Raw genomic sequence first — 26082 nt, forward strand, 5'->3', positions numbered from 1 at the left:
GGCTTTCAGATCAGCTTCAATTTTCTGGCCAGATTATACTGTGTCTCCATTGACGCCTTGGGCCTGGCGGGAAAAGGTTCATACAGAAACTTGAGGAAACCACCCGGCTTTCTTTTCTTTCTTTTTTTTTTTTTTAAAGATTTTATTTATTTATTCATGATAGTCACACAGAGGGAGACAGAGAGGCAGAGACACAGGCAGAGGGAGAAGCAGGCTCCATGCACCGGGAGCCCGACGTGGGATTCGATCCCGGGTCTCCAGGATCGCGCCCTGGGCCAAAGGCAGGCGCTAAACCGCTGCGCCACCCAGGGATCCCCCCAAGTTTGTTTTCTATATGGTGAAAGGTGAGGGTCCAACTTCATTCTTTTGGATACATATATCCAGTTTCTCTGGCACCAACTGTTGAAAAGAACTGCCCTTTCCTGCTGAATGGTCTTGACACCCTTCTCAAAGGGCTTAGGTTCTCTATGCCGTACCACTGGTTCATATCTCTAGGCCAGTACTATATACTGTTTTCACTATGTAGCTTTGCAGTAAGTTTTGGACTCAGGATGTGTAAGTCCTCTGACATTGTTCTTTCTAAAGACTGTTATGGCTCTTCAGGGGCCCTTTGAGTGTCCAGGGTGGAGAACCCTTGAGGGTTCTCATGAATTTTAGGATGGGCTTTCCTATTCTTGCAAAAAACACCAAGCACAGAGGCAGGACTGGATATACTAGACTTGAGAACTATTAAGATGCAGGTGTTTGGGGTAACTCTAGCATGGTGGATGAGGGGCTATTAAGGAGGCAGTAAGAGAGAAACTGGGCAGGTGAGCTAAGGCCAGATCCCAATCAGTAGGAGCCATGGAACAGTTTTCAGAAGCTCATCTGTCAGCTGTGCCATGAGTAACAGAGGAGGGCAGTGCAGGTGCTATTTGGGCAGGGAGGAGGGGCCACCCTGGACATGGCCCTTGCCCCCCCCCCCCCGCCCGGCCCAACCATCCGCTCCATTACCTACTGGTTGCCAAGTTCTCCCCAATTGCATAGAATGTCTGAAGAAGACACAGAGGCGGTCAGCCTTGGGAGAGCTGAGCGGGTACCGAGACACCCAGGGGAGCCCCCCACCCTCCCCTCAGAGAACTGGAGGTGAGCATCACACTTGAAGCTCCACACAAGGGAACAGGCAGGCAGCACACAGACCATTTTGAACTAGGAATTACATTCACACTGTGTAAGATACAAAAAAGTCACAGAGATCTGAGAAAACCCACGGGCAGACAGGCCTCCAGGGGAAATGAGGGGGTGGGAGCAGCCTGGGCCGCTTTCCTTTCCTCAAGAGTAAAACAAAACTAGGTCCCCACAGTGAGGTCAAGCTCTCTTCCTCGAGTACCAAGAAAATGGACAGACCCTGCTGAATCTGAAGAGCGCCAGCCTGGGTGCCATCAGGACAGAACCGTGTGCTGGAGCTCGGCAGGTAAGAGAGCAGCTGAGCCCCAGGTCTGGGGAGCGGGAAGGGGTGAGGGCAGCTATTAACTCCATTCCAAGAACTACAGCTCACTTGGGCTGCTCCCTCTCACTCCAAAAAATTAGGAAAGGAAAAGAAAAAAAAGTAGGGAAGCATTAAGATGCTGTACCTGCTATTTTAAAAAAAGAAGAAAAAAAAAAGGATTTATTAATCCAGTTTCCCTTCCCTTGCCAAACTGCAGAAGCAAGACACAGGTATCCTGTACATCGGTGTCAGGAGTTGTCAGAAGGCTCCACTGAGAGCTGATCCCAATGTCCCATGACTGGCCTTTGTTCGGCCACAGGACTACACGTAGTGTGGTCTCCAGTCTACGCACCCAGCATAACAGGCCCAGGGTCTCCAGCGTCTGCCAAGGGCCACCGGGCAGGCCCAGGGTGTGAGGATCCAAAGCACCATGCAGGTGTCTCGAGAAGGCCTCAGGCAGGACTTGACCATGCTTGTCCTTTCTCCTCCCAGAAGCCATGGCTGGCCGCCCTCAAGGTCAGAGGCCCGTTTCCCTCAGGAGCATCTCCCTCTGGCCGATGGTCAGGAGGCTGCACCCAGACCACCTGGGAAGCAGTCCCCACGCACCTGGCCACACTCTCCCGTTGGGTCATTGGGCCCCTGTTGCTACTGCTGCTTGTGTGCAGGGGCCTTCTCACTGGGTGGCAGCTTCCTGTGGATCAGGCTGAGGCCGCAGAGGATGAGGAACACGCCTCCCCACCACAGGACCTTCTGGCACTCTCCATACAACACAAAGCCCAGGAAGGCCTGTGGACAGAGACCACTGTGAGGCCACGCAGACACGTGCCCGCCGGACTCGACCTCAGCGAGTAGGCACCTCCTCACTCCCCCGGGGGCTGCCTGCCATCCTGGGGCAGGGGGAAAGGTCTGGAGCTGGAAACCCAGCTGTCACCTTCCGCAAGTCACTATTCATTTACGACTTACATGTGTGTGTGTGGGGGGGCTTCCTCATAGCCCTGGCCCCAAGCAAAGGGCACAGGGAAGAGTAGCAGAGGCCGGGTGCTCAAGCCCAGCCCACAGCTGGTGCCTGGTGTTGGCTGACCCAAAGCGGCCTGCCAAGTCCTCCCTCCCTCAAAGGCAGGGCTGACATCAGGCTATCAGAGGAAAGGGCGTCCACCCGCCATGTCTCATGCTCAAGGTCACAGACCCCTAGGAGTCAGCTTGCACGGAGGCTGCAGAGACCACAGGATGAGAGCTGCACCCTGGAAGGGCAGCAAGCACGCAGGCTTTTTTACAGCCGGAGGTCATTCCCAGCTGGCTTGAGATTAGAGGAGCAGCCTGTGGGGGTCAAGCTACAGCCCAATCTCTGCTTCAGTTCCTGCCTTTAGTCCTGTCTGGGAGGGCGGGAGCTCCCTAACTCAACCCAGAGCCGCCCTCCCCCCAGGACCCAGGTGTGGGACAGGGGACCGCACCCTCAGGTTACTCACCGAGCTGAGGATGTTTGAAAAAGTCACCGTGACAGATGCAATGGCCGAAGACATGGAGAAACTGAGGCCGCGGCTAAAGAACGTCCACATGAGAGAATTGGTGGTCGCCATCACGATAATGCCTAAGATGCGGAAGGCCACGTTCACCTGCAGAAGAAAGTGTCGCTGCAGCCCCCTCCCAGCACACCGAGGGGCCCGATCAGCAGCAGCCGGATCCCACCACAGCCTGGGTGGGCGGGCCTCAGAGCTTTCCTGCACAGGACTTCACTTAATTCTGTGCTCCGCACACTCTTTTTACAGCAGAAATAAACTGAGACTTAGGTGGCCATGTGCCCTTGGGCAGAGTGGAAAGCTAATCCGTAACCAGTACTGTGTTCTGAGTACCACTCCCTGGTGTCAAAGATCAGTGCCAGAGGGCCAAGCAGTTGCTGGTACGTAGCATAAGTAAACCAAGTGGGGAGCCCTCACTTCCGGGGATGGGGTAAAGCATAACCGGCCGTGCTTCCCCCATTCTGTGCAGGCTACAGGACACTCAGGCCAGTCCCACTAGGCATTCTGTTTCTTTTTTTTTTTTTAAGATTTTATTTATTCATTAGAGAGAGAGAGAGGCAGAGATACAGGCAGAGGGAGAAGCAGCAGGCTCCATGCAGGGAGCCTGATGTGGGACTTGATCTGGGGTCTCCAGGATCACGCCCTGGGCTGAAGGTGGCGTTAAACCGTTGAGCACCCCGGGGCTGCCCACTGCTAGGCATTCTTGAACTTTAACTCTGTGCCAGGTGCTGTGCCAAGTGTTTTAAGTGCATTTTCATTTATTCCCTTAACTCCACTTTACAGAGAAAAGAACCTAAGACATTAGTAACTTGCCTAAAGCTGGTGGGAGCCATGAGGATTCAAACCCAGGCAGTGGCTCCACGCTTTCAACCAGGACACAGCACTGCTTAGGGAAAACACCCTCTACTTGGCTAGTGATCCCAGATGTCACTTAGAGTACTTGCAGCCTTTTTCCTTTTTTTCTTTTTTTTTAAAGTGAAAGCCTGGAGAGACGAGGATCTTAAGCCTCCTGCACAAAGAATATGCAGACCCCTTACTTGGTTTTGAATTAGAAAACTGCCTGCAGACATAGCTGCCTTCTTCGGGGTCATCTAAATATCATACTCTTTAAAAAAAAAAATTTATTTTAGGGACACCTGGGTGGCTCAGTGGTTGAGTTGAGCGTCTGCTTTCCACTCAGGACGCAATCCCCAGGTCCTGGGATCGACCCACAGGAGCCTGTTTTCCCTCTGCCTATGTCTCTGCCTCTCTTTCTCTCCCTCTGTGGCTCTCATGAATAAATAAAATATTTTATTTTTAAAGTAATCTCTACACCCAACGTGGGGCTCAAAGTCACAACCCTGAGACCAAGAGGTGCATGCTCTGACTGAGCCAACCAGGAGCCCCCTCATACTCATTTCTCGTAACTGTTGAGTAGTGTCTTAAAGGGTGTCTTTGTAGAATTTTCACGAAGGCATTGCATGCACCGATGGCAGCCTGCTTATATAGTCAGGAAGGCCTGGTGCACAAAAGAAGACTAGGAAACCTCATGGTTCAGTCTCTCATCTTCCTTTGGACCACTTGAAGAGTTTATACCCAACAGGACACTAAGGTCAAGCAAGGTGGTCCTCATTGGATCAGCCCTAAATAGGCGACCCCCAAAGACCCAGTCTGTCCACGGTCCAGGTCAAACCTAACCCGGGGCGCAGGTGCGGACGCGGGCCTAGGACTGGCGAGGAGAGGGGCAGGCGCGGGGCGGCAGCTCAGTCCTCAGCAGGATGCAGGTGGGGGGCGGGGGAGATGCCCACAGAGCTTCCCGTCCTCTCTTCCGCCTCTGTGCCCCGAAGCACCCACGATCCGGCAGCCGCTCAAAACCCTCGTTAATTAGGGGGCAGAGATGGGCACCAGGCTTCCCACCTGGAGTCACGTGGAGGGCAAGGTTGGGGCCTAAGGGCTTAGCGCGAGAGGCAGGGTGGGTGTAGGGGGGCGGACCAGCCCCACGGAGGACAGACGCGACGGCGGACGGCAGGCCCCGGTCGGAGGAGGCTCGGTCTCCTACCGCCTACACTGGGCGACGAGTCGCGGGCCTTACAAGGGAGGGACGCCCGCCCGCCTCTGCCGACCGCGGCGGCCGGGGCGACCAGACCTGCGGGCGTGAGGCTTCGCCCTGCGTCCCCGCCCCCGCGCCCGTCCCCGCCCCGCAGCGCCCCTCCGCCCCCCCCCGCCCCCGCCCCGCCCGCTGGCCGCAGCGGCGCCCCGGGCTCGACCTCGCTGCCGAAGGCCAGCTTGGCGGAGGCGGCGGCCAGCGCCCCGAACGCGCCGGCGCACATGCAGTTGAACACGCCCCAGAAGCGGCGCCGCATCGCGCCGGCCTGGAGGTGCGGGGGGAACTCCGCGGCGGCGTCGGGGTAGGCGGCGGGGCACACGGCACCGCCCGGGGGCTGCGGCCTCTCGGCCATAGCGCCCGCCGCCGTCTCTCCAGGGCCCGGCGCCCCCGCCACCAGCAGGGCAGAGCGCGCGCCGCGATTGGGCGGCGGCCTCACGTGACGCGGTGCCCACGTGAGCAGGGAGGCCAATCCGGGGGCGGCGAGGGCCTCCGAGGGGCGGGGCCGAGCTCCGGGGGCCTCCGCGGGGCGAGGGGGTTTAGGTTTCCCGGGGAGACCGCTGGGGCTGGCGTGTGAGTCCGGGGCCGCGCCCCTGTGGTCGCCGCTGCAGAAGTAAAACTGCCCGGGACTCGGCAGTTGCAGTCCTCGCCACGGAGTGTGCCCCCGCATCCCTTTCCTCTGGGAGCCTGTTTGCAATGCCGAACCCCAGACCCTGCCCAACACCCCTGGATCAGAATCTCGCATTCCAACGAGCCCGGCGGGGGATTCACCTGCATCCTCCAGTTGGGGGATCCGCGAAGGGGAAAGCCGCCCCGGCAGAGGGCGCCGGAGACCTCTGTGCTCACCCAGGAGGCGGGTAGGGTTTAGTCCGCTCCCAAGGCCAGGACTCACGCTGCTTCTCATTTCCTGTGCACTTAAATGCTTAAAATTTATTTTATTTGCTTACTTATTTTTGCTTAAAATACTTTTTGTAAAACGCAGTACACGTCTTTCAAAGTTTAGTGCTGGGAGTGTATGAAGGACCATTTCCACTCTCCAGGAAAATCATTATTAGAGTACTTTCCGTCTATGCAGTTTTATATGTAGCACACGTTAGAAAGTAGTTTGCATAGTCTGTATGGGTCTTTTTCTTTTAGTATGATTTCACCCCGAACTGTCGAGCAGCATTTTCTTTCCATTTGGAAAGTTTTTGAAGTCCTTCCTTACGACCTCTCTCACAGGGTGGTTTCGTGGCATGGATAGCCTGACAACGGCTCTTTAAAGGCTGAATTATGTACCCCCCCAGAAAAGATAGGTTTATCTTAATCCACACCAGTCAATGTGACCTTACTCAGAAAGGGAGCCAACTGCAGATACGATTAGCGTGAGCCCTATCCCGACTAGTGTCCTTCTAGAAGGCCGTGTGACCACGGAGGTAGATTGATGTATGTGTCTCTCTTTAGCCAAGGAGCGCCAAGATCTGCTATCAGTGCTGCAAGCTAAGAGAAACACCTCCAACAGTTGCTCCCCAGGGCCCTCAGAGAGAATGGCCTTGCCAACACCTTGATTCTGGACTTCTAGCCTCCAGAAACTGTGAGAGAGTATGTTTCTAGCCTCCCCAGCTCATGGTCCTTTGTTCTGGCAGGTCCCAGACACTCCCACAGGTGGGTAAGACCCCAGTCTCTTTAGTACCAGCCTCAGGCAGAGACAGGCAGTGGGAGAAGCCTACTTGCTGTGAGGAGCTGGATGCAGGACTTGATCCCAGGACCAAGAGTCCCATACTCCACCATCAGGGCTGCCAGGTGCCCCCTAGAGTGTGATGTTTAGTTCCTTTTTTGTTTCTGGCTCTTAGGGATTTATTTATTACTCCTTGAGAACTCAATTCTGCATTACTTTTTTTTTTTTTTTTAAAGATTTTATTGATTTATTCATGAGAGACACAGAGAGAGAGAGCAAGAGGCAGAGACACAGGCAGAGGGAGAAGCAGGCTCTCTGCAGGGAGCCCGATGCAGGACTCCATCCCAGGACTCCAGGATCACACCCTGAGCCAAAGGCAGATGCTCAACCGCTGAGCCACCCAGGTGCCCCACCCTGCATTACTTTTTAAAATTGCCTTTCCTCTACTTTTTTGAGGTATAATCTACAATCCATCAAATGAAACCATTTTGAAAACATTTTAGTTTTTAGTAAATTCATAGAGCTAAATGTGTGTAAGGGACACCACAAACCAAAACATTTCTACCACATTAAAAAGCTCCCATTACACCCATATGGTCACTCACTCCCACCCCCAGGCACAAGCAATCAATGATTTGCTTTCTATCTCTCCATAATTTTGCCCTTTCTGGACACTTCACATATGTGGAATCATACAGTATGTGGTCTTTGGGGTCTGGCTTCTTTCATTTTCTGTGTTGAGGGAGGTCCATCCACATCGTAGCATGTCAGTTTGCCTCTTTCGGATTGCCAAGTATAGTGTCCTGTCATGTGTAAGCAATGCTCAGTATCCTTAGGCATTAGGAGAACGTAAGTGATAAGCCATTATGGGGATGGCTACAGTAAAACACCTGACGGTCACAGGAGCTGAGGAGGATCTGGAGAAACCGAACCCCCTGCTGGCCAGAACAGGGATGGTGAAGCGCAACAGCACATCTGGAAGTGAGGCAGGATCTTTAAGAGTTTTGTTTTTCTTTTTTTTTAAGATTATTTATTTATTTATTCAGAGAGAGGGGGGTGGGGGCAGAGACACAGGCAGAGGTAGAAGCAGGCTCCATGCAGAGAGCCCGACGTGGGACTCGATCCAGGGTCTCCAGGATCACGCCCTGGGCTGCAGGTGGCACCAAACCGCTGCGCCACCGGGGCTGCCCGGATCTTTAAGAGTTAAACACAAGCTTACTGGCAATTCTACTCCTAGGTTTCTACTCAAGACACACAGTCCCCAAGACTGGTGCACAAGTGTTTATAGCAGCATTATTCAAAATAACTCCCAAATCGCCAATAGCTCAGATGGCTCTCAAATGTGGCGCGTCCACACAAAGGAACAGGATTCACAAAGAGAAGGAACAAAATGTCAACACAGAGAAGTTTCTTGAGGGCAGGAGGCTTTGTTTTCTTTGTTCACAGATGACCGACGCATAATAGGTGCTCATGAAGTGGATACTGAATAAACAAGTCTTTCATTTGGCTCTCTCAAGTGAACAATTAAATCACTTTATTAAACTTTATTTTCAAGAAATTTTATTAATTTTGAAAAATGCAAGAATACAAAAATAATCTATATTAACATGTGTGCCTTTCGCACGTGCTACGCAATCAGTCATGTTATGAAATCACCTCATATTGTTAGAGCTTCTGACATAAGACGCAAAGGATATTATGGTAGGTAGTATCTAAGGAAAAAACATAACCTGGCCAACATCCACTGTCAACCTTAGCTACCGGCTTTTATTTTAAAAAGGCAAAAGGTTTTCCCAGTATTTACAATTGATTTAAAGCTTTGAAGTGGGGTGGTAACTTCAAAATAGTAGACTGCTGACTGTTACAGGGTGAGTTTGGTTCAGAACGTTCATCAGAAACTTGGGGGTCAGCCCCCAGTGTCACGTATGGAGTTAGTACTTGTGCTCCTTAATTCAGCTATTAGATGCGCAGGGTAGGGCTTACTTTTGCAAGAGGAAAGAAAGTCTCCAAAAAGGTGATGACCAAGATCTTTACGATTCATTCCTTTTTTTTTTCTTTTAAAAATACATTTTCAGCACGCAACTTTTCTGTCTCCTGAGAAATTAAAAAAAAATATATTAAGGCTCTAATGCTTAGAGGAAGTTATTCTCTGTACTCATTAAGTTATATTTCAAATTAAGACCACAATTTTCAATTTGTAAACTACGTGTAACATTAAACAAGAATCTGCTATACAAAAGCATGACAAAGGACTGAATTACGCTCGGAATAATGATGACTGATTTTTTTTTTTTTTTAATTCAGTAAGGAGTTCCCTGAAGAAAGCATTAAGTGACTTGATAATTAAACTTTAATGAAACAATCATTCTAAAACCAGACTGAGTTTACCTAGAACACTAGGTCCAGAGCTTACCTCAGCAAGCCGGACATTCTCCTTCTTCAGCCGCACCACGTACTGAATCTTCTGGTGTAGGTTCTGGTGACCGACCAACTTGCCATTTTCCTCAGCAAGGCACTCCACCTGCTTCCTTAACATTTCCATCTCCTGCAGGCAAATCAGTGCAGGGAGGGGAAAATGAGCTGCTCTTAATTTTCCTTTTACAATAACATCATTTCCTCCCGTCCAAGAGCATGGGGCATGAGAGAGCCCAGGCTCCCGGCTTTGGGGGCCATACATCCCTGTACATGCCAGAGCAACTCTGAACCACCAGACACCCAATCCCAGACATGGCCTATGTACATGACAAAAGAACCAACACACAAATGCACCTGGAATATTCTCTCCTTTTCTTCATACACTTCTTCTAGCTTTGATCTCAGTTGCTCCTTTTCTTGGAACGCTTTGGATTCCAAAGTTCTAGTTCGTTCAACTTCCTCAGCCATCCTAAGGCAGTCCATCTCTTGGTTCTGAAGAGCACTCTGGACTTCTTCTAGGCTGTAACAACAAATATCACTTTCTGGAATCCCAAAGGAACATAATTACCACAATATTCAAATGAGACATTTTTTACCCAAGCCCAGAATTTTGATTTGAAAGCGTCACTAGTATTCAGCCCTCCCCTACTGACGGCAGAGGGAGAGAGCAAGGGATGCAGATAAGCTTCTTTTGTTATTTTATCCAAGACTTTCATTTTGGAAAACTTGTCAAAACATTTTTTAAATAATAAAAATTGAGAATTGGAACTTTGGAGCAAATGTAATTTAAGAAAGATATTTTACAGCATCTGGAATAGAAGGATTATTTAATGACATCATACTCAGAATTTCATATACCAAAAAAATAAATAAAAAATAAAAAAATAAAAATAAAAAATAATTAAAAAAAAAGAATTTCATATACCACTAAAGGCAAACTAATTTCAGGAGCAGTGTTTAAACTCAGACTAGGGGGATCCCTGGGTGGCTCAGCGGTTTAGCACCTGCCTTCGGCCCAGGGCGCAATCCTGGAGTCCTGGGATCGAGTCCCACATCGGGCTCCTGGCATGGAGCCTGCTTCTCCCTCCTCCAGTGTCTGTGTCTCTGCCTCTGCCTCTGCCTCTGTCTCTCTCTCTCTCTCTCCCTATCACAAATAAATAAATAAATCTTAAAAAAAAAATAAAATAAACTCAGACTACATTCCATGGAACCTCAGAACAGTGTGGGGAGGAGGGCACTGATGTTCTAATTCATTTGGAGCTGTTCTGTTGTCTTGGGTACTTTGCTTTAGTTTGATGAAAAGGTTCTGGGACATGACAAACCTTGCTGCTGCTTATCCAACAGCCATTCCCTTGCTGCTTTTCTGCTTATAAAAACTCATTTTGAAAAAAAAAAAAAAAAAAACTCATTTTGAAGGAAAAGGAAAAAAAGGAGAAGCACACCCAGTTCTTGAGAGTTGGTAAAAAACAAAACAAAAACAAAAAAAAGCTAGTCTATGCTAAACATGATTTCTTCACCTTGCTGCCAGATCCTGGTTTCCTCAACTTGCCAGAGGTGTGTTCATTCTGGCCACAAAGCACAGGCTGATTCTTGGGGGCTACTAGGAGTTCTTTTCCCCTGACAAAAGAAAGCCCTTTTGAACTCACCTCACCACAAACTGTGATCCTCTTATTTATGACATTTGGGGCTATGGCAGCCATCTTATGGCCAAGAGGCCACAAGCAAGACTGCCTAAAGCAGAATGGGAAGGATATGGGTCCCTGATGGCATCAATGCACTTCCAGACCTCTTGTAATATGAAATTAAACATCTCCTGCTTTTTAAAAGCATCTCCACATACACAAATAGATAATATTATGGTGAAAATCACTGCTGTAGGTTGGAACCAATAAAACTGGGTATGCCACTTTCTTGTGTGTGCTTCACTTGCCCACAGTGTGAGGTTTTGTATCTTCTAGGGACAGTATCACTGGAGACGCTTGGTTACTAGACTATGAAATAAATTACATGCCAACTTAGCTTTTATTCTTTTTGTTAGAAAGTTTAAAATGGCTATTATTTCTAAAATTGCTGTAATTCAACAAAAATCAGATAGCTGCATTCTCATAGAGCCTGTAAGTAATCCACGTTTTTATTCCAGCTCTACGACACCTATCTAGGAGCCAGTCCCTAAACTGCTTGTATGTAGATCAAAGTATGGAACAAGCTCTGATGCTATAAAGCAAATGAGCAGGTAATAAATCTTTTACAGGATAGGTGATCTTCGTCAGCTGGTCATTAAAAAGAATTTTTGATGACAGATCACAAAGTAATTTTGGACATATTAACTTGGAAGGAGTTCAAATAACTGCATGACAGGACTCTAACAAAATTCCTTCTGTTGCCATTTACTTACTATGTGAATAAAATTTCTCAGCACTTATAGGTATAAAAACAAAAAGCAGGAAAAAAAGTGCTACTGAATAATGTCTCATTCCAGAATTAAGTATAACAGAATAATGAGTAATTGAAGCAAAAGCATTAAGATAAAATGCACTGGGAGATGCATTTCCACTTAAGTTTTACTATGTATGATAATTTATAAAAACGTATAATAAATCAAGGACACTGTAATGAAAACTCAATCCAGAAAAAATATAGCACTAGAATATGAATACAAATTACTTTTATGATACAAGAAACTTTTACAAATTATTTCCCATTCGTATACATATTTTTGTTGCCAAGTTCCATGATAGGGCAAATCAGCAAAAATTTCCCAGACATATATAAAATTAGGTTATAATTCTGTGTAAGTATGGAACAGAATTTGAAAGGCAAAAGGAACAATGTATAATTTTAGGTGTGGGAATTTGTTCCTGTATTGTTCAACGGGTAGAAAGTATCAAGTAAGTTGGATACTTTTAAGAGAACACCACCAGGAGTTTTATCTCAGTGGCCAAGTTCAAGGTGAGAGTTTTCAGAAGAGGATTGCAAGAACAAAAGTGGGGATATGTCAGAAGTGGGATTCAAACCCACATCTCCATGCAGAGACCAGAAATCCCAGCCACAAGCAGGAGCCTGAGTCTTGTACTTTAGACCATTTGGCCATCCTGACACCAAGAACTTTCTTCCTAAATGGCATATGTTCAGTATGTGGGAACTTCTACCCTTTGCTTCTATGTAAAATTTCAATGAGAAATTTTAGACATAAAGTAAACTCCAAAAATGTGCATGAGGGTCTATGGTGTTTCAGAATTCTTTTCAGAATTAACAAGTGAAAATGTTTGAGGACCCTCTGTTCCAGATGAATATCTATTCAGAGTGCACCATCTTTCTAATGTTTATTTGTTAATACCAACCAGTTTGCTTATTTTGAACCGGAGAGAAAACACAGTATATCTTGCTCATCCAAGAATGAGGCAGTTTGTAAGTTTATACAAATTAATATGAAAACAAGATGAAAAAAAAAAAAAAAAAAAAAACTAGATGAACGAATTAGAATCCTGTTTACAGAACACATGTAAAGAGACCCAAGTCAAGACCAGAGGCATTCAATCAGAGAAGGACTATTATTATATGGTTTCACTCATACAGGGAATATAAGAAATAGTGAAAGGAAAGGAGGAAAAATGAGTGGGAAAAATTAGAGAGGGTGACAAAACATGAGAGACTCCTAACTCTGGGAAACAAACAAGGGGAAGTGGAAGGGGAGGCGGGAGGCGGGATGGGGTGACTGGGTGACAGGCACTGAGGAGGACACTTGACGGGATGAGCACTGGGTGTTATACTGTGTGTTGGCAAACTGAATCAAACTTCAACAAAATATGTGTGTCTGTGTGTGTGTATATCAGAGGCAATCAAGAGTATTGATTTATGGGTCTCAGGTGGGCCTCAAGGTTTTAAATCAGAAGAGACCAGAGAAAGGAAAGGAGTTAACTTACCTTGTGGATATAGTATTTCTTCCCTTAGAGGAGAAGAAAGAAAAGGCCTATAAGAACTTGAATTACAAAACAGTGCACTTACTTTGCTTTCATTTTCAACATTTCTTCAACTAATTTATTCTGTAATAAGATAAAAAGAAAAAGATGGCTTAAGTTTTTGCCACTGCTAAGAAAAAGATTAAAAGCCAGCAGTCCATTCTCCCTCATGGTAATGAGATCAATTAAACCAACATCCTCTTCCATAGTTCCAATGGTGCACTCATAAAGGGGGTACCTGTCTTCAAGACTTCAGGCCCTGTGAGGGCTCCCATGGGCACCCTATACCTGCTTCTATTCTTTTATATTTTTAATATTTTATTTATTTATTCATGACACACACACACACACACACAGAAGCAGAGACACAGGCAGGGGGAGAAGCAGGCTCCATGCAGGGAGCCCGACATGGGACTCAATCCCGGGTCTCCAGGATCACACCCCAGGCTGAAGGCAGAGCTAAACCGCTGAGCCACCCGGGCTGCCCCTACCTGCTTCTATTCTAAATGGACAACTTGGGGATCCTTGGGTGGCTCAGTGGTTTAATGCCGCCTTCAGCCCAGGGCATGATCCTGGAGACCCGGGATCGAGTCCCACGTCGGGCTCCCTGCATGGAGCCTGCTTCTCCCTCTGCCTGTGTCTCTGCGTGTCTCATGAATAAATAAATACAATCTTTATAAAAAAAAATAAAATAAATAAAATAAATGGACAACTCTGTGTGAGGGTGCCAGCAGAAGGGTGACCACTGAAACATGAAGACAAATTCACTCATAATTACCAGCAAGGTCTAAATACTGATGGTAAATATCAAACTAATAGTAGGGATACAGAAGGGACAGAAATTTCCAAAGTCAAATGGTGTCTAAAACATATAACCACAAATGCATTTCTCAGACAGGAAACACAACTATTATATTAAAAAAAAATGTACTTTAGCAAGTCTTTCTTTGATCATTTCTTCTTGTTCATTCTTCAGCTGTTGATGATCTGGATGATTCTGTTCACTACAGAGATGAGAAACGGAGAATGGGGAAACTCAGTTAGGCATATTCAAATATCAATTTCCTATGTGTCATAGGCAGCAATGCCAAGTTAGGCAATGAAAAGCTAACTCTGGTGATTAGGTCATCAAAGTTATTTGCACAGTTCACAAATGTGACTGATATAAGGGGATGAAATCAGGCATCTCCCCTGAATTCAGGATGCCTCCCGTACAAAAATGAGATGAACAGAGCTGGGAAATCCAGTCAAGGCTTGGTGGGAAATAAAGTAGAAATTTAGCCAAGAGTGGTACCATATGAAGATCAAATGTGAGCAAAAGGGGTGAGAGACACAGGCAGTTCAGAAGCCTGGTGATCAGCTGGGAGGGGGCATCTCTGGAATGGGGAGGGTTCCTTAGGCCAGCCTAACACATGGAGCCCCAATGCCCCCTCTGCTTGGATCCAGGGTCAGCTGGCAATTTTCTGATGGCACTCTGCTGTCCCATGTATGCTGACACCAGGAAAGGGATTCCTTGAGCACCAGATATAAATCTCTTCATGGAAAAGGAACATTCCTCTAAATAAAGGAAATCACATTCTGGATGATGCCTCAGTATCACGAATCTGATTAATGGGAGTCCATCTCTGTGAGCTTGACCAGGATAGGATCCTGAATTGAGTTTCTGTGGGTAGCCCCTACACCAGGGGACAACCCCCAAGCAGAACCTGCCTGAATGCCACAGGCTCCTCTAGAAATATCTCTCACTGATGAGCAAAAGATCGTTTCTTGAAGGAAAATAGAAGCTCCAGTAGTTTCTTTCACTTAATGAATCTGGCAGCCTAGACAGAAATGGTAATGAGACCTCAGTGAGGAAAATGCTTGAAACCATTAGAGAAGTGTTTTCTATGTTCTTTTTTTTTTTTTTTTTTCCCTATGTTCTAATCCAAAAGTGGGTAAGTTTTTTTCTGATAAGAACCAGACAAAATATTCTAGGCTTTGGAAGCTATGGGGTGTCTGTCACAGTTAGTCCACTTGGCTACTATAATGCCAATGCAATCTTTAAATAAGGGACGTGACTATGCTTCTGTAAAACTTTCTTCACCAGACATGCTGTGGGCTGGATCTGACCCCTGAGCCACAGCGTTCTCCCACTCTGATCTTTTAGGAAGGAGGTTCTGTATGGATCCTCATAAGGAACATGTGGCTATGAAAGAGTACTTTTCATTGCGATTTTACAAATGAGCTAGAAACGTTCTATTTTCCACGCTCAAACTAGCTCTTGATAAAAGACAAGTGTACCAAGTACAGTGCTTTTCTTTACATGAAGGTGGAACATGTGGAAAGTAGATGGGCAGACTGCGGGCTACCCACATTGGAATCAGCTGGAAGGCGCAGTGCTACTAGAATGAGCATTTCTAGTGCTGACTGAAACTTGAAGCGTTTAAGAATAGGCTGTGAGCACAGCCACCATTACCATCTTCAAGTATCTGTTGTACTAGTTAGGTTTTGGACAGTGCTTCTGGACAGGAAAGGGGAGCTGCAGGAGGGGAGAGCATCTGCTCAAGACCTGCTGGCAACAATAGGAACAGCAGGTACCCCTATTCTGGGAAGTTGGGTTCAGTAAGGGCCTCTATCCTAAATGGAGACCCCCTGTGCTTCAGTTCAATTTGCCACCTAATTTTCCAGGCCACCCTCATCTCAAATCCCTCACTCAGAAAGTTCACAGAAGGGCAGGATCATAACTACCTTCTATATCTAATATCTGCCATTTATTGAGAGTGACACCCCTCAGGCCAAGTGCTATAACCAGCATTTTATCCATGTTAGTTTTGGTCTTTAAAACACCTTGTGAGAGAGCCATCATTCTCCTCATTTTATGGCTAAGGATACTGAAATACTAAAAGTTAAAAACTGTCCAAAATCACAGGACTTTCAACCCAAGGTAACGCTTCTCTTAAGGCTCCTTCCTGCGCAAGAGCATTTCCTGGACCATGGGTCATGAAGCAAAACCAACTGATAGGAAATTCTTTCTTTTTCTGCTGGACCTCTCTTGTTGTTGGACCTCTCAAACCTTGTCTTATCGAGGTCTTTGCTCTGCACCCCATGCCTCTTTTCTTAAAATAGCAGTAAGACAGTTTGGTGCAAATGTTTCACGTGTCTGAAATTCATTTCAGTAGTCTATAACAACATAGAGGTTAACAGAGTAGGCAAGAGCATGAAAGCCTTATTCTGGCACTCTGGAAAAAGCAGCCCCCGCTCATCAGACTTGACTTAAAAGCAACTGATGGAGCATCCCCTGGACTAGCAATAAAAACTGTGCATGCCGTGAAACCAATTTCAACCGCTTTCATCTAACTACACCCAGACAGGCCAAGATTTAGCCCACAGAGTTCTGGTGGCTCTTTCTTACCTGTTGTCCTTTTTTCTTTCAATATCATCCAGCTGACTTTGCAGGAGCCAGTTTCTCTCTCTCAACTGCTCAGCTTCCTTACGTAGGTTTTCCATTTCACACAACTGCTCCTAATGAGACATTGAATCATATCTTTTCAGAAGGCATGTTGTAGTAGGCATTATTTTGCTCCCCAATGCCACAAATGAGACACGTATTCATATCTTAAGCTCCTGCTATGTACAGAACACTGCACTGGTTATCACTGGATAAAAAGTATGACAAGCGCTTGGGGTCTAAAACTGTCACTTATTTTCAAACCCACAGTGTGTTAAAACAAAAGTCTCTTATTGATATCACATAATTCATTAAAGTCCCTTTATGAGAAAAGATTTTCAAAAGTCTCTACTTTGATAAATGTTCTATTTGATTCTATTTAATAAATGCTGATAAAAAAAAAACTGATGTAGGGAATATACTGTCAATAACACTGTAATAAAGTCTGGTGACAGATGGTAGCTACCCTTGTGGTGATCAGAGCATAACGGATGGACTGTCAAATCACCGTTGCATGCAGTGTACAATTTATGTGTCACAGCCCATCATTCAAAATCCTTACATGAACTCTAATGCAAAAATCATGAACATTTAAAACTATCCGGAAGAAGTAAATACTTGTCTGCAAGGAGTGTCCTTTCTTATTTACTCCTACTTGTCCATTGTTTGATTTCTTTTCTTTCTTTTTTAAATCTTTATTTTTTTTAAAGATTTATTTATTTTGGGATCCCTGGGTGGCTCAGTGGTTTGGCACCTGCCTTTGGCCCAGGGCGCGATCCTGGAGTCCCAGGATCGAGTCCCGTGTCGGGCTCCCGGCATGGAGCCTGCTTCTCCCTCTGCTTGTGTCTTTGCCTCTCTCTCTATCATAAATAAATAAATCTTAAAAAAAAAAAAAAAAGGTTTATTTATTTATCCATGAGAGACACAGAGAGAGCAGCAGGCTCCATGCACGGAGCTTGATGCAGGACTCGATCCCGGATCCCAAGATCATGCCCTGAGCTTAACCACTGAACCCACCCAGGAGTCTCCATTGTTTGATTTCTTTTAACCTGACCCAATTTCTTCTGAGTACTAAAATCATGCCAACTCTGGGTAACAACCACATTCTTGGGATGGCGGCATACTGAGAGCTGCCCTAAATAAAAAAACAAGGAATGATCTCCATGAGGAACAAAGCTTAAGAGAGATGCTGTCTTCACGTACTTTCTGTAACTTAGTTACAGTCAGCTAATTTTGTTGCTAAACAAAAATTCACTACAGAGCAGTGATCTCACAGGCTAAATGCAATTTTCCAGGAAGCATCCTATCTGTTGTTCCACCCATACCCCTCCACACCAACACACCACCCACCAAGGCATTCCTCCCCACACCTCCTGGCCCTCAATACTCCTCTAAACACACTCCCTGCATATACAATCACTGTACTCCCCAAGTCACTGGGTAAAACAAAAAACCAGAAGAAGTTTAAAGGAACAGAAAACAAGAGGAGAGTATTTTTAACTACCACAGACAGAAGCAGATCTAATATCTAAAGAATACTTACAAATCTTTAAGGAAAAGTCCAACAATAGAAAGATGTGCAGAGGATATAGGTCAGAGAAACAGATAAAACAAAGATGCTCTACCTTATTCCTAATAAGAAAAATACAAACTTAAAACTGTAGTGAGAGAGCATACCTTAGCTCTGAAACTGGCAAGGGTCTAAGACAGGCAGCTCTGTGATCAGAGTAGCTGGTACAGCCCGGGTATGATACCATCATAAAAAACAAACAGGCGGGGAGCCAATGCTAACAGATTTGACTATATGGGAAACTGGCTACAGTGGGGGCCTTCAGGGACAGGCCATCTAGGTAGTTTGGAGTCAGCAGGGGGAGGAAGGCTTTCCTGTGTATCCTTTAGTTCCATCTGTTGAATTTTTGTATTGTCAGTAACCGTGAAAGATATTATTTTACTTATTTATTTTGGATACTGTTTATTTTAAAAGATTAAATTTATGGGAAAAAAAAAATCATCCAGTTACCTTTATTCTGAGGATTTCAGCATTTTTGACTTCCCGGTCTTCATTTAGCTTTGTTACAAGGTGTTGCAGAGAAATCTTAGAGGCTCTTCCATCTTCTATCTCTTGTTCTTGTGTTTCCAGGAGTTTTGCCAAATGTGTTTGAAAATGAGGTGGTGTTTTAGGGCTCTAAAATAAAATTAAGTTTCATCCAAATATTCAAGTGACATTTTATAAAGATTTCGTTGTAAATGTATATGCCAAGCACACAAAACACTCAGCTGTTTAGCTTGTTGTTCTAATCTAATTCCTGTCCAAGAAAAACAAATAAAACACTAGTACTTAAGGAAAAAAAAACAAAAACAAAAACGAAGCTACGGTCTTCGTAATTTCCAAACTTTTATCACCCACGAAACTTCAGTCTTCCTGCAATACACTCTTTCTGATAAGTACCTGGGGATACTCAGCAGCAGAATCCATTACGTATTCGAGCTGTCTCATTTTGAAGTTATATTCATTCTTTTTCTGTTCTACTTCCTCCTTCTTCTGGTTCAACTGGGAAAGTTGAACAGAGGTAAAATGTTAAGTTAGAAAATCATATGGGACCCACGGTCCTGTTAGAACAGACAAGCTGCCCAAGGTAGGAAGATACAGATTTCATTTTTTCAGACTTCGTTAATAATTTGAAAAGCAGTAAGGTATTAAAACCAACCTAAACCATAGCAATGTTTATGGCTGTAAACCCTGCAGCTGCCATTGATGTCTGTGGACTGTGGTTGCTGCTATGACCCTCTTGTCTCCCGCTCTTTCCCAGACTTAATTTATGATTTTTGAAGACTTTTTTAAGCTTCACAGGTCATCAAAGGGTCATTTGAAAAAAATAAAATGTAAAAAAAAAAAAACAAAAACAGCCAACAAGAGAATAAAAGTCAGCCATAACCTTGCCCCAGGGGTCAGACTTGAGGGCACATGTTGGGGGTGCTAAGGCTTGGCAGAGAGGCAGCCACGCAAAGCAGAACCCACATAAGCAACCAAGTCATTCAGAGCCCGCTGTGCTGCTGGGCCACCTAAGTGCCCCGATGGCCCCCTCTTTCTGTATACGGAGAGAATGAGCTGAGGCCCTGGACCTCACCTCGTGCTTAAGCTCTTGGATCAGGGCCTCCTTCCTGGTCATCTCCTCCTGGGCAGACTGCAGTAGCTCTGAATGCTTCTTTGACGCTTCGGTGAGCATATTCAGCTGCTCAGTGGCATGGGCCAGGTCCTCGCAGAGCATATCCCTCTGTCAGGAGACAACCCCCAAAAAGGAAGATTCCTCTTAACTGTGGACTCCACTAAGGATTTCTAAATCACCACTATGTGCCATCCTGAAAGGTTAAGAATGTTTTAAGGCAGAACTTTTACTTTTCATTTTTTAAAATTTATGTATTTTTTTGCTAATGTGATAATTCATTCCAAAGCAAACCAAGCAGTTAATATTGAAGTGGACAGGTCAAAAAAGAAACATCACAGGAAATTCATACAGGTATCCCTATTGCAGTTTAACTCCATTCCACCCATTTCCCCCTAATATTGAACCTCTCCCCTCACCCCCAGGATCTCAAAGTTTATTGCTCTTCCCTGAGGAGGACTCTAGACACAGGTTTCTAGCTTAGATGCTATCTGACCAACTGACTCTAGTCCTTTATATGTTGGAAGGTAAACAGCTGTAAAGATGAATGGCCCTCAGCCAGCTTGGGGAGGATCCAGGCAGTCACTAGACACTGCTACAGTGTCATAGGCCATTAGAGTTTCAGCAAAGTAGCTTGCTGGAGAGTGGCAGAAGAATTAGGAGTCCTATGGGTTGCATAGTTCCTATGTACACAGCATGCGATCCCTACCAAGTTAGAGCAGAATCTGCTTACCATAACTTTCCAAATGTGTATGTATATATGTATATACATGTATGTATGTGTATATATATGTAAACTTCTATAACTACACATAAGTTAATGTGTACAGTATTTTATAGAGAATACTATGCATGATATGTATCATGTACATGTCACGTACAATAATAATAAATGTAAGAGTACTGTGGAAAAATGTGATACATGCACACATATAGACATGCTTGATGCACCACACTTTTCCACATATTCTTTCCTTTACCCTATCATTTTTCATTGGGTAGGCTTGATTTCATCTTATGAATGCACTACAATTTAACCCATCACTGAATATTTTGGCTGATTTGAATTTTTCATTATTATATGTGTTATATTCTCACATCTAGATTAGTTCCTTAGGCTAATTTCTAAAAGTACAAACTCAAAGCTTATGCAAAAAAAATGAAAGCTGTGCATTGCCAGACCACCTCCCTAAAGGCTGGACTTAAAACCTCACCAGAAGTGTGAGTAATCATCCTTCTCTGACTTGGATCTTAATATTTACCAGCCATAAGATCAAGAAGAAGCTCCATTTTTAACTTGCGTTTCTTTGACTTTAGCAAGGTTTTTGGGCCACTCTATTCTCCCTGGGGGAGCTACTCATGTACCTTCCTGTGTCCATTTACCACCAGGATGTGTCTGTCTTTCTTGAGTCTTCCGGGCTCTTGTACGGAACAAGGCAAGGACCCCTTTGTCCTCAGTTGTAAATACGTTAGCTAACAAAGCTGAGAGATGAGGAAAAAGGGGATGTGAACTGACTGTGGGGTAAATTCCACTTGAATCTAAGATACTTCAATATGCAGAGTCATACTTTTTTTTCAAGAAGGGAAGAGAAAGAAAGATATAAGGAGACAAAGGGAGTAAAGAAGAGCTTTTAGGAAAATTATATTGAACATGCATCATTCAGCCACTCCCACTCACACAGCGAGACTTCCCTTTGCCCTCTGGCCACAGGCAGCACCCAGCTGAATTTTTAGTCCTATTTTATACTCTGTACAAGACCTCAGGGTGTGGCTTTTGTGTGCTAATTTTTCCTTTTAATTCCTTTTTTCTAGATTTTACTTATTTATTTGACACAGAGAGAGCACACAAGCAGGGGGAGCAGCAGGGAGAAGGAGAAGGAGAAGCAGGCTTCCCACTGAGCAGGGAGCCTGACGCCTGGTCAATTCCAGGACCTGGAGACCATGACCTGAGCCAAAGGCACATGCTTAACTGAGACAGCAGGTACCCCTAATTTCTTTTTTTTTAAATCAGAGTATAGTTAGTTGACACTGTGTAGAACTTTTCAACAAGCCTCCAAAAAATATTGCCAGCTTCTGTGGACTGAGCACTTACAAGGTGCCAGTGTCTTAAGCACTTTCCATGTACTACCTCATTTCATCTTCTCCTCTTACGCACGAGGCAGTATTATTATCTCTGCTCCAGAGATGTGACAAATGAGGCACAGAGGGAAATATAACTTTCACAGGGTCACAGAGCCAGGACTCAGACTCCCAAGCAGTCCAACTCCACAGCCTGTGCCCTTAACAGCCTACTACTTGTCTTATCTTCCTTTGACCTGGATTTTACTTGTCTGTTTTAATCTCCTTCCATTGTATATATGTTAACAGCTTCAAGTCCCTCCTGGGGTACAGGAGAATATAAATACAAATTACTGGGTAATATGGGCCTTGGATATCTATCCCCACAGGTTCTCAAAAGTTCAAAACTAGTGTGTGTAAAAGTTACTCCACTAATTTTCCCCCAGACCTCTATTTGTCCATCTCAGGGGTACACAGAAACATCTGTGGTCATTATGGCTGGAGCCCTTGGTGCCTACTCTGACTGCTCCTGCATCCACAGTACACGTCCTACAGACAACAGCAACTGTCAGTGGTACTTCTGATGCACTGCTCAGTTCTAGCTCGTCCTATATCCCCACCAGCACTTTTGGACTGGGCCTCATCATCTTTGGCCTGAGCTAAAGTCTCTATTGCCCTGGCTTCCTGAAAGATACAGCCAATGCTTCTCGAGACCTTCCATGACACAGACTCCCTCACCTCCAGCCTTGATAGGGACTGCTCCACCCCCCCAAACACCCACAGCTGCCGAGCTTCCCTCCCCCATCAAAGTCTTGTACAAATCCTACCTCCTCTGGGAAGCACTCTGGAATTCTCCAACCTCAATCAATCTTTTCCTCCCCTTCCCGTGCTCTCAGGCCATTGATTACATCAAAATACATCTAATTCTTAAGCTAGATGGCATATTTTGAGGTAAGTAACAGTGCTTCAATCATTCCTCCATTCACAAATGCCAAGTCAGGCAAGGATGTATGGTAGACGGGCTCAATAGGTATTTGCTGAGTTTGTTTCATGGGTAGCATAGTTTAGCAAGAAAACTTTATTTCTAAAGCAACCACAGAGCAGTATACTTAGTGTGTTTACCATCTGTGTGAGAAAAGGAAAACAAAATGTATATGAGATTTGCCTAAAATATCTCTGAAAGGATACATGAGGGAATGTATACTGCTTTACATAATTTGAATATTGAACCTTGTGATAGTACCCTTAAATATTAAAAAACATAAATTTACAACAAAAAACCTGAAAACCTATATTAGCTAAGACACAAGAGGCAACCCTGAGGTTAAACTGTTAACCTGCTCTTTCTTTGCTCCCTGCTTCACTCTACCAAGTAAACACAGCTTCCACTCTGGTCCCTTTCAGGAAGAGGGTCAGTTATAGGAACTTACGAGGTGTCAGCACAATGAAAATCAATCAACTGGATAAAATAGAATAATTTTTTTCTTTTTTAAAGATTTTATTTCTTTATTCATGAGAGACAGAGAGAGAGAGACACAGGCAGAGGGAGAATCAGGCTCCATGCAGGGAGCCCGATGTGGGACTCGATCCCAGGACTCCAGGATCACACCCCGAGCCAAAAGCAGACACTCAACCGCTGAGGCACCCAGGCATCCCAAAATATAACAATTTTAATGTTACCTATTAATGGCCTAACTACTCTAGGGAAAATGGCTCTAATTATGACTTATTCCTTTATTTTTTAAAAGATTCATTCATTCATTCAGACAGAGAAAGAGACAGGCAGAGGGAGAAGCATGCAGGGAGCCCGACGCAGGACTCAATCCTGGGTCTCCAGGATCATAACCCTGGCTGCAAGCGGCACTAAACCGCTGCGCCACTGGGGCTGCCCTTGACTTATTCCTTTATAAAGCCCTCTATTTCTTCATTAATAACCTCCCCACACACATACACATATAAACATCAACAAGGGGAAAAACAAGTGTCAGGATGTGTTAAAGTCTACCTCTATGTCCTCAGAGAGTATTCTCAGTCTAAGGGCTTCTTTCAGATCCCGAATCTCCACTTCCTGTTGCTTAATCAACACTTTGCTCTCGTCCTTGTCAGCCAAAGCAGAGTTGTACTTGCACTGCAGAAAAGAAAATTATGATACAAGAGTGGTCTCCTTTACTGTGTTTACTTTTTTTTTTTTTAATTTTACTTATTTATTTGAGGGAGAGACAGAGAGTACAACAGGGGGAGGAGCAGAGAGAGAGGTAAGCAGACTCCCCATTGAGCAGAGAGCTGGATGCCGCACTCGATCCCAGGGACTCTGGGATCATGACCTGAACGAAGGCATACAATTAACGGACTAAGCCACCTAGGTGCCCCTACTATGTTTATTTTTAGGTCAAAAGAACAAGGAGTTTGAGCTCTGAGGTGATGATATTACCACAAATCTTTTAGTAAGTACTTGTTGGATGAAGGAATGAAAGAGTAAATGCTCAAATGGTGAAGAGATGTCAAAAAGTCCCATAGGTACCAGTGAAAACACATCAAGGTTTCTGGTTTTGTATTTGTTTTTTGGTAATCTCTACACCCAGCGTGGAGCTCGAACCATGACCATGAGATCAAGAGTCATACCCTCAACTGATGGAGCCCGCCAGGCACCCCATATTATCGCACTTTTATCAGGAGATGTCTTTTGCAATAAATGTGGAGAACAGCAAGCTTCCTTTGTAGCAGAGGAATGGGGAATGTGGACAAAAGCCTTCACCCTGATCGGAGGTGAGGAGGAAGCACCAACATTCCACTTAGATACTTGCAAGGGAAAGTAGTTACTTGAGACCATGAAGTCCAATAATGCAAAAACTCACTATGTAACAAATGTCTCTGAACTTCACCAAAATCTGTCAAGGTTTCTTCTTGAAGCAGTTAAGGAACACTACATACCCTTTACTATCACAGACCACAACCAGTCCGTTTCTGATCAAAGGGTGAACACAGAACACTGTTCCTAGGCCCAGGTGGTCCGAGTAGTGCCACAGCCTATACCACCTCCCAGAGGCACACACTGCACATGAGCATATTCAAGGCTCTCTATAAGTTCTGCAAATCCAGAAACCTGTGGTACTAATATTTGCATGCCGTTATGACCACAGAAATCTTTTTTTCTGGTGGAGCATTTGTTAAACTCTTGAGGAATCTGTGAAGTGCATCTTGTGCTCAAATGTGCTATCTTGTCAGTGACAACTTACACTTATGTCCTTCAGTTCTTGCTTCAGGGTGTCTATGGTTTCTGTTTTCTCACAGACTGATGTTCTTAGCTCCTGGATCTGGCTCATGAGGTCAGCTACAACTTCCTGACGAGGACAGAAACAATATCTTCATATTCAATGGCATTAAGCAAGAGATCATTTTTATTTAATTTTAAGATTTTATTGGAGAGAGAAAAAAAACACAAGCAGGGAGAGGAGTAGAGAGAGAAGCAGATTCCCCACTGAGCAGGGAGGCCAATACAGGGCTCAATTCTAGGACCCTGAAATCATGACCTGAGCTGAACACATATGCTTAACTGACTTGAGCCACCCAGGCGCCCTAGGAGGAGATCACTTTTAAACAACAAAGTTTGTCTTTCCTAATGACAGTCAGAGAAGTCAATTTTATTTAGCAAAAGATGTCACATTATCAATTTATATTTTAATGGCTTTATACTCTTTTATTGAAACATCTGTTTTGGTTTTTCTGAATGAATTAGGGGTAGGCATATAAAGAATTTTTTCTTTTTTTAAGATTTTATTTATTTATTCATGAGAGACACACACAGAGAGAGAGGCAGAGACACAGGCAGAGGGAGAAGCAGGCTCCATGCAGGGAGCCTGATGTGGGACTCGATCTTGGGTCTCCAGATCATACCCTGGGCTGAAGGCAGTGTCAAACCGCTGAGCCACCAGGGCTGCCCCTAAGGAATTTATACTGAATTTTACACTTGGACATACATATTTTGTTTACTATTCTGGTGAAAATCAACAGCAGGGATTTGACAGTTTTTGTATTACAGGATTCAGAGCCAACAAGAAAAGGTCCTACTAACAGTATCCTAGTTAAACTGACAGGATGTGTTTTAGAAACGATGCCAACAGAAATGACAACAGTTTGCCCCTGTAGTTACATGGAGTATTAACTTAAATAGAAGACCTCCTTTAAAAAAAAAAAAGAAAGAAAGAAAAGAAAAGAAAAGAAAAGAAAAGAAAAGAAAAGAAAAGAAAAGAAAAGAAAAGAAAAGAAAAGAAAAGAAAAAAGAAAAGAAAAGAAAAGAAGACCTCCTTCTCTGGCAACCTCGGAAGATGAACAAG

At 44.8% G+C, this 26082-nt stretch overlaps 2 protein-coding genes and 1 long non-coding RNA gene across 5 annotated transcripts in view; 1 reads left to right on the forward strand and 2 right to left on the reverse strand.

Annotated features, from left to right (window-relative positions):
• Positions 1–1181: 1181 nt before the first annotated feature.
• On the reverse strand, positions 1182–5460 carry TMEM42 (transmembrane protein 42). Its single transcript, XM_077859225.1, has 3 exons — positions 5232–5460; positions 2935–3081; positions 1182–2254 (listed from the first exon to the last, which is right to left on the reverse strand). The coding sequence occupies exons 1-3, from the start codon at positions 5421–5423 to the stop codon at positions 2114–2116; spliced, it is 480 nt and encodes a 159-aa protein (XP_077715351.1). The 5' UTR covers positions 5424–5460; the 3' UTR covers positions 1182–2113.
• A 117-nt stretch (positions 5461–5577) lies between these two features.
• On the forward strand, positions 5578–26048 carry LOC144290225 (uncharacterized). Its single transcript, XR_013358008.1, has 3 exons — positions 5578–5925; positions 21503–21671; positions 24331–26048. It is a non-coding gene; the product is annotated as an uncharacterized LOC144290225 (long non-coding RNA).
• Positions 8238–26082, reverse strand: part of KIF15 (kinesin family member 15) — a 78231-nt gene continuing 60386 nt past the window's right edge. The window contains exons 25-35 of one of the 3 annotated variants that reach the window (XM_077859205.1): positions 24985–25089; positions 23754–23876; positions 19655–19801; positions 18976–19077; positions 18547–18711; positions 16491–16600; positions 14031–14103; positions 13146–13183; positions 9495–9660; positions 9139–9270; positions 8238–8819 (exon numbers count right to left, since the gene is read on the reverse strand). In XM_077859205.1, coding sequence (XP_077715331.1) covers positions 8763–8819; positions 9139–9270; positions 9495–9660; positions 13146–13183; positions 14031–14103; positions 16491–16600; positions 18547–18711; positions 18976–19077; positions 19655–19801; positions 23754–23876; positions 24985–25089 — 1218 coding nt within the window. In that variant the 3' untranslated portion in view covers positions 8238–8762. Of the gene's footprint in view, positions 8820–9138; positions 9271–9494; positions 9661–10657; positions 10758–13145; positions 13184–14030; positions 14104–14809; positions 14920–16490; positions 16601–18546; positions 18712–18975; positions 19078–19654; positions 19802–23753; positions 23877–24984; positions 25090–26082 lie in introns of those variants that run through there. The other 2 variants (XR_013358001.1, XM_077859206.1) reach the window with 2 other exon arrangements.

This window comes from Canis aureus, chromosome 19 (assembly GCF_053574225.1).
Source record: "Canis aureus isolate CA01 chromosome 19, VMU_Caureus_v.1.0, whole genome shotgun sequence".
NCBI lineage: Eukaryota > Metazoa > Chordata > Mammalia > Carnivora > Canidae > Canis > Canis aureus.